At 33.1% G+C, this 8,911-nt stretch overlaps 1 protein-coding gene across 2 annotated transcripts; it reads left to right on the forward strand.

The window, feature by feature from the left end:
• Window positions 1-309: 309 nt before the first annotated feature.
• Window positions 310-8,855, forward strand: cldn15lb (claudin 15-like b). Of its 2 annotated transcripts, XM_052615787.1 has the most exons (6): window positions 310-458; window positions 2,675-2,909; window positions 6,943-7,107; window positions 7,183-7,264; window positions 7,887-7,997; window positions 8,081-8,855. In XM_052615787.1, exons 2-6 carry the CDS (start codon window positions 2,690-2,692, stop codon window positions 8,169-8,171), a joined length of 669 nt encoding a protein of 222 aa, XP_052471747.1. In that variant the 5' UTR covers window positions 310-458; window positions 2,675-2,689; the 3' UTR covers window positions 8,172-8,855. The 2 variants fall into 2 exon arrangements, with proteins under 2 accessions (XP_052471747.1, XP_052471748.1); XM_052615788.1 differs by lacking the exons at window positions 310-458; window positions 2,675-2,909 and adding an exon at window positions 4,173-4,502.
• Window positions 8,856-8,911: the final 56 nt, after the last annotated feature.

Raw genomic sequence — 8,911 nt, forward strand, 5'->3', positions numbered from 1 at the left:
TCAATTTTAACATCTATTCTTACAGTAAACACTTATTTTAAATTATAATAATATTTCATTTTTTTACATTTTGGTTTCAGTCTCCAGCAGAAGAGACTTCTTTCAAAAACACCCCAAACTTCTGAAAACTAATATATTTTCTTAATGCATTTTGTATAATAAAGCCTGACTTTGTGTTTGTTCACGGTTGATAATGCTGTAATCCGTGTCCTGTGAAGTGTGTGAAATCAAGAGATGAGTCTCATCTGGAAAGAAGGTCATCTGTCCATCTCTCTCTCTTTGTCCCCTTTTTCTGTTTAGAAGAGGGTTTGATTTTTCAGGGTTATTGACCTCAAGCCAATGTTAACACAGTGACACTCACCCGTCTCTCAAATAGACTGAAAACAGTGTTCACAAGTCACAATTTCAGAGGAAACTTTTAATTACTCTTCATTATTAGTTCACTGGGAGCCACAGAGGTGCGTATAATATCAATTTCCATCAATAGATGATCAGTAGAAGTTTATATATGTACTTTAGGTTTAATCTGAAGTCAAACTGAATTATGCTGAAGCAGTTAATGTTAACTTCACACTATGTTTTTAGTCCTCACATCTTCTGTGTTCTAATCGTAGTTAAATAGTAAAGTAAACTAAGGTAATCTTAAAATCATAAAAATCCAGGCAAATTTTAAAAACTGATTTTATTTCAGCCAGTTGCAAGGCAATATTTCTCATTTTCATTTAGTTTAACCTGATTTAATAACTAAAACCGCAATAAAAATGGATAAAAAAAAACAATTTAAAAAAAAGGCGAAATCACAAGAAGATACTGAAAATTAAAATGAAAGCAAACGTAACATTCAATTGCAAAATATTAATAAAAATCTCAGTGGTATTATTAAATAACATCGGTTCTTAAATGGCTTTATTCGTTATTATGAGTGAGGATGTTAAATGTTTTTTCATACATGTTATTAGATAGATGAATTAATAAATTAATCACCACATGATTTGCTTTTATTTCACAAGAGTTTAAAGTCCAGTGTTTGATGAATCAGGAATAGAGCACGTGTGCACAAATGCCTAAATTATCTTTAATTATATTAATAGAATCACATCTGCCTAAAGAGCCTAGTTTTTTGCAAGAGTTTATGGTTCTTTATTGAACTTAGAAGGGTATTAAAACGCTGGATGTTATTATTGAGAAAGTGTGTGAACATTTCTATCAAATTTCTTGATATTTTACCCCTGTTGAAGGCAATATTCTGAAGGTATTTATAGAGAGGTTTGTTCATAAATTAATCATGCTGATTTTATATATATATATATATATATATATATATATATATATATATATATATATATATATATGTATATATATATTTTTTTTTTTTTTTTTTTTTTTTGACAGTATATTCTGATTTATGGAGTGATAAAAAAAAAATCCAATAAACCTCTTAACTCTGATATATCAACAAAATTACAATAATTTTAAACTTGGCTTTATCCAATGAATATATTTGTTTTAAAGAAACATAAAAAAAAAAAAAATATATATATATATATATATACAAAATAAGTGTGTGTGTATATATATATATATATATATATATATATATATATATATATATATATATATATATATATATATATATATATTATTTTATTTATTTTGTTTTATTTTTGCACATGTTTCTTTAAAACAAATATATTCACTGGATATATATTTTTTATTTTTATATAATATATTTTATTTTTATATATTATATTATAGTATAATGCAGCTTGTTAGCATGATAACATAGATTTCATTTTTAAACAGCATTTGCCTTTTTTATGTTTTTTTAATGCATATCATTTATGGTGGTCAATAATAGCAGTTTTTTGGTGCTGAGTTTTTCGAAATTGATTCTGAATAATTCAGATTGCTTTCATTTATTTATTTAGTTATGTTGAACATTGTTGATAGTTTTCATACTTTGTTGAACATTGTTAAGGGCTCAACACAACAGCTTTTCTGATGCAGAAGCCACTTTAGTTTTTATGAATATATTATTCAGGTGTTTTGTTATTTATTTCAGAAATCCTTGTGATATACAATATTCAGTTTGTGCTGGTCTGACTTAAATAAAATAGTTTTAAAAAATTACTTTCCATTTAAGTCAGTTTTGTGTTTGTATAGACCATAACGAATAAAAGAGCATTAATGCATTAAAGAAGATACTATTAAAAATGTAACTAAAAAGTTACTTTTAACAGTAATGCATTACTTTTTGGTGGAAGTAATCAACAAAGTAATTGAGTTAGTTTTTAAATCAAGTAACTAGGAACTGTAACTACTATCTCTTATAGCACAACACTGTTGATTTTCAGATTCATCTTTTTCACACAGACGACAGCTGAGGGACTCTCACACAAATACAGAAACACTTTTTGAAATCTGAACAACTGGGTCAGTTTTCCTTATTTGGTCTTCCAGGAAACATGTAACTCTAGCTTTTGAAGCGCAGTACTAAATGAACAGATATGATATATGGACAAAATGAGAAAAATGTACACATCATCATCCTGTTCAAAAGTTTTCAACCCCCTGGCTCTTAATGCATCAGGTTTCCTTCTGGAGCATCAGTGACCTTTCGTATAAAAAGGTCACTTTTGTCTGTGCATAGTTTGATAAATGCGTCTCTTCTCAGAATCTCTCGCTCAGGATGGCATCGATGGTGGTCCAGCTGATGGGAATGTTTCTGGGAATCGTCGGCTGGTGTTTGGAGTCCAGTTGCATCAACTCAGCCGTGTGGAGGAGAGCCAGTCACGGAGAGGCTGTGATGACGTCCAGCTCTCGGTATGAAGGCCTGTGGATGTCGTGTGCGTCTAACTCGCTCGGAGCCATACAGTGTCAGAGATTCAAGACCGTTCTGGGACTTCCAGGTGAGACGTGCACCTTCGCTCGTGTTACGTCATAATGCATGTTGCTTTCAGTGATACGGTATCTTCACGGTTTTACTGGATCTCTGAAGCTCAGTGCTGAGACAAAACGAGGTTATACCAGTCATAAAAACTGATAAAACACTCACACACACCTTTACTCTAGAATACAGTGGAGTTTTCTCCAAATGTGTTTTAAGAATTCACAATTTAAGAATTTAATTATTTGCCATTTATGAGTTAAATTCAAATTGGACACAATCTACAACAAACTAAACTGAAATTTGAATTACAGGAACTGGATTTAAATTGAAAAAAAAGTGCATATATGTTAGCTAAAATTAAAATCATTTTAAGTAATTAAAGTTGAAATAAATAATGGTGACATAACTGAAATACACAAGTTTAAGTTAAAGTATTAAAATAATAAAACTGAATTATTATAAATAAATGTATTTTAAAAAAAAACGAAAAATTTAAAAACCAATTTAACAAAATTGCTAAAACTTAAACTAAAGTTAAAATGAAAATATAAAAAATTAAAAATATAAAAAATATTAATGAACACTATAATCAGGATTTTAGTTAATCAAAACTAAACTAAACTGAAAAAATTAAAGTTTAAAAAAACGTATTTGAGCAAAGCAACAATTCTCATTTTGGTTGAGTTTTTCTTCAAATAACTAAAATTAAAAACAGTACAGAAATATTTTCCAAGAATAATAAAAACAAAGCAAAATTACAAAAACTGTAACAAAATTCAAAATTCAAATGAACACTAGAATGGTATATCAGTGATGCTAAAATAACTATAATATATAAATAATACAAAAACAATGCTTACATATAAAATAAAAAGAGAACAGTACAAACTGATCTGGTTTCAAGACTTCTCAATCTTTCAGACGAAACTGTGTTAAGCCATCATTCAAAGTTCATCACAGACTCATAAAACTTTCTTTTCTAGTTAAACATGAGCCTTGTTTCATCTACTGTGTATGATTTATATAATATGTGTTCATGCAAAGACAAATTCTAGTTCATTTAGAATCAAATGGTCACTGATTATTTAGTTTGACCCTCCATTTCTTAAAGCAACACACACACACCGTGACCCCAGTTTGACCTCGTTAAAGGTCAAGGCCTTCTATTACAGAGGTCACACTCAGACTTTTGTCTCTTAAGTCACATGACACTTCCAGTATTGACTTCCACGGTGTTATCTAGTAAAAGTCACATAGGAGGGACCGGAGTTTATGGTTTTATGACTCTATAACACAGTCATCCGGGTCTGGTGCTCGGTCTGTCTGCTGGCGAGCTGTGGATTCAGAACAGGGTTTTCTTGGATATTGTGTGGATTTGAGCCGTGTTTGTCGATCATGTCGACTGGGGTTCAGCTGCTGGGGTTCTTGATGTGTTTGGGAGGCTGGCTGCTCTCCTTCGTGTCGTTGGTGAATGATTCGTGGCGCACGTCGACGTTTGCGGATCAGCTGATCCTGTCTTTGTGGTACTATCAGAACCTGTGGCAGTCGTGTGCTGAGTCAAGCACCGGCATCACCAACTGCAAGAAGTTTGAGTCCATGCTTTCTCTGGCTGGTAACACACACACACACACACACCTCACACACACACACACACACACACAGAGAGACACACACACATACCTAACACACACCTCACACACCTCACACACACACACACACACACCCACCTCACACACACACACACACACACACACACAGACACCTCACACACACCTCACACACACACACACACACACACACACAGAGAGACATACACACATACCTAACACACACCTCACACAGACACACTTCACACACACACACACACACACACACCTCACACACACACACACACACACACACCTAACAGACACCTCACACACACACAGACACACACCACACACACACACACCTAACACACACACACACACACACACACACACACACAGACACACACACACACACCTAACACATGCCTCACACACACACACACACCTCACACACACACACAGAGACACACACACACACACCTAACACACAAACCTAGCACACACTCACACACACACAGACACACACACCTCACACAGACACACTTCACACACACACACACACACACACACACACACACCTAACACATGCCTCACACACACACACACACCTCACACACACACACAGAGACACACACACCTAACACACAAACCTAGCACACACTCACACACACACAGACACACACACCTCACACAGACACACTTCACACACACACACACACACACCTCACACACACACACACACACACACACACCTAACAGACACCTCACACACACCTCACACACACACACACACACACACACACACACACAGACACACACCACACACACACACACCTAACACACACACACACACACACACAGAGACACATACAAACACCTAACACATGCCTCACACACACACACACACACACACCTCACACACACAGAGACACACACACACACACCTAACACACAAACCTAGCACACACTCACACACACACAGACACACACACCTCACACAGACACACTTCACACACACACACACACACACACACACACCTCACACTAACACACACAGACACACACACACACACACACACACACACCTCACACTAACACACACAGACACACACACACACACACACCAACTATGGTCATGTGATTTGTCAGTTTCGATATTGTTAGACAATTTTCAAAATAATTTACAATGAAAAAAATGTATTTTAATATTAATTTTATTTACAAATATTACCGAGACATAAATACTTAATTTAAGTGAAATTTATTTTAAATTAAAAAAATGTCAGAATAAAAAATAAAATAAAAATGTTTTGCTTTTGATATTTACAGTAGTACTGCATCATACCATATTACTTATATTACTTATGAACTTATATACTCTATTAGTTTTGGGTCAGATTTTTAATCTTAAAAAAAAAAAAAAAGTATCTTCTGCTCACAAAGGCTGCATTTATTTTTATTTATTTTACTGTATCAAAAATACAGTAAAAATTCTGAACCATTATTTCAATTAAAAAAAAACTGTTTTCTGTGTGAATCTCTGTTAAAGTGTAATTTATTTCTGTGATGCGCAGCTGTATTTTCTTTCTTGATTATTATTTATTATTATTTATTCTGATTATTATTTCACTTTTCACTTTCACTTTCATTATTATCAATGTTGAAAACAATTGTACAATTGTTCATTCACAGATTAACAGAAATGTCAAAAGAACAGCATTTATTTGAATTTGAAATCTTTTATAACATTATAAATGCTTTTACTGTCACTTTTGATAAATGTAATGCATCCTCGCTGATTTAAAATATTAATTTCTGAGCCCAAACTTTTGAACGATAGTGTTTTTTTAAATCAAAGAAAAATGTAAGAACTTTATTTATTTATTTTATAATTTTTTTTATAATTATTTATATTTTGCATAATAATAATAATAATAAGTCTGTTTTGTCATAATTTTCAACCAATTTAAAATAATAACATATAAATTATTACCCGAATAATTGAAAGGTGGTACAACAAAACACTATAATGACATTTTATGTTTTTTTATTTAATGTTTATTATTAATTTAAATGAAAAAAGCAGTGTTGGAATTAAAATAATCATAATGGTCTCAAGAACAAGCTTCATTTTCATGCATAATATAATTAATTATAAATTATATTTTTTATCTTTTGCTTTTGGAGTGAAATATGACCTGGATTTAATAGTATGGTACTTTGATATTTAAACTCTCAGAGAAGAAAAAAGGTACAAAAGGCTAAAAGGTACATTTTTGTATCTTTATGATATTATCTATAACAGTAACCTTTTTTGTGATTCTAGAGAATACTGTGATATTTCCCTTATGGTAATGTTCTAATATGACATTATGGATACTACCGTTGTTCATGCACCTATTTGTAAAGATATATGAAGCTTGTGACTGTGATTGTTGAGTGTGTGTTGTGTGTGTGTTGTAGGATACATCCAGGCCTGTCGGGCTCTGATGATAATCGCTCTCATTCTGGGTTTGCTGGCTGTTATTCTGGCCGCGATGGGACTCAAGTGCACTAAACTGGGCAGCACATCTGAGGAGACGAAAGGGAAGATCAGCCTGACCGCCGGGATCATGTTCATCCTGTCAGGTCAGAGTAATAACACACACTCGGACTGAATGATCTAAACATATCATCTTCACATCTGTGTGTTCTCTCCGTCAGGTGTGTGTGTTATGGTGGCCGTGTCGTGGTACGCCGTTCGAGTCGTTCAGGAGTTTTATGATCCTTTTTATGGAGGAACAAAGTAAGTAAAAGACTAACAAAAAACAAAAACTGTGAAGTCGTACATATGAAATGTGACCGTGGAGCACAAAGCAGTCTGAAGTCACTGGGGTGTATTTGTAGCAATAGACAAAAATAAATTTTTGGGGTCGAAATTATAAAAAAAAATGTATGCCAAAAATCATTAGGATATTAAGTAAAAATCATGTTCCATGAAGATATTTTGTGAATTTCCTACTGTAAATATATCAAAACTTAATTTTTGATTAGTAATATGCATTGCTAAGAATTAATCTGGACAACTTTAAAGAGGATTTTCTCAACATTTAGATTTTTTTGCACCCTAACAAACCATACATCAATGGAAAGATGATTTATTCAGCTTTCAGATGATGCATACATCTCAATTTCGGGGGAAATTGACACTTAAGACTAGTTTTGTGCTCCTGGGTCAAAAATAATAAGGTTTTGAAATTTAAGAGTTTATTGAACCTTAAGAAAAAATATAAGAGAGTGTGTATTTGTTGAGTATCATATTTGATCCATCAGGCTTTTATGGCTCATATAGTCTGAGAATATGGAGGAAAAACAACTCGGTTTTATTCAGAGACTCAAACTGAGAAAAAAACATGAATTTGGTGCAGGTATGAACTGGGAGCCGGTCTGTATCTGGGATGGGCGGCAGCAGCTCTGGGAATAATAGGCGGAGCAATCCTCTGCACTTCCTTCAAGAGCTCAAGACCTGCACAAACACGGTAAGTCTCTACCTGTGTCCGAGACAAGAACTCATCTGTGACAAACACCAGTCATGTCTTCTGTTATTCTCTCTGGTTCTCAGGAGTCTCAACTATAACTACATCGCTTCCCAGCCGCAGAAGATCTACAGATCAGCCCCGTCAGAAAACAGCGTCTCCAAAGCTTACGTCTGAGTGTTTGCCTTTCCTTTTTTTGTACAAGGATGTGTGTATTTTTATTGTACTTGCATTTTAGAAGTCAATGCATTGAGCTTATTTACATGACTTTGTATGATTCATCAGTGATTATTTCATAACATCAAAGCGTAAAATAACGTTCTCAGCTTATATGAAAAGACTTCAGTTAGAGATTTTTGCATTTCAGATTTTCGTTTATTACTCAGTTCTGATATGAAACACTCACTTTAGGAATATTATAGTGAAATGAAACCAAAACCTTTGAAAAAATAAACTTTTGTTACATTAAATAAACTTTCACTGAAATTGACAATAAACATATGCCAGGCAATATTTCTTGTTGTTTAGTATGAACTAAGAGTGAAATAAAAAAAGATTAAACATGAACAAAATCTAATAAAAGTGTCAAAAATACACCACTAAATTACTAAAACCTCACAAAATGTAAATATAAAATAATTCACTAATAATGGTGCTTTACAGCATCACATCAGTTCCCTCCGCTGTACATTTGTTTCTCTTTCAATCTCATGTTGGTTTTAATATGTTTATGTCAGGCTTATGGATCATTTTCGTATAGAATATACATTTTACATTGTCTGGTGTTTTGAAAAGCTCATTTTTTCTGAAATTGCTATGTGTTTTGTTAGTGTTTCATTGAATAAAACAATTTTGTGCAAACTGTTTTTTTATGCTTTACTGCAGTTATCAGCCAAACCTCTAAGGTTTCTTTCTTA

The sequence above is a fragment of the Carassius gibelio genome, chromosome A15 (genome assembly GCF_023724105.1).
Source record: "Carassius gibelio isolate Cgi1373 ecotype wild population from Czech Republic chromosome A15, carGib1.2-hapl.c, whole genome shotgun sequence".
NCBI classification, from domain to species: Eukaryota; Metazoa; Chordata; class Actinopteri; order Cypriniformes; family Cyprinidae; genus Carassius; species Carassius gibelio.

Excerpts from the sequence above, each read along its gene's own strand:
- cldn15lb (XM_052615787.1), top strand. The coding sequence starts at position 2,690 with ATGGCATCGATGGTGGTCCAGCTGATGGGAATGTTTCTGGGAATCGTC. Across the intron at positions 7,108-7,182 it reads GATCATGTTCATCCTGTCAG|GTGTGTGTGTTATGGTGGCC; the intron begins GTCAGAGTAATA and ends TCTCTCCGTCAG. Across the intron at positions 7,998-8,080 it reads TCAAGACCTGCACAAACACG|GAGTCTCAACTATAACTACA; the intron begins GTAAGTCTCTAC and ends TCTGGTTCTCAG.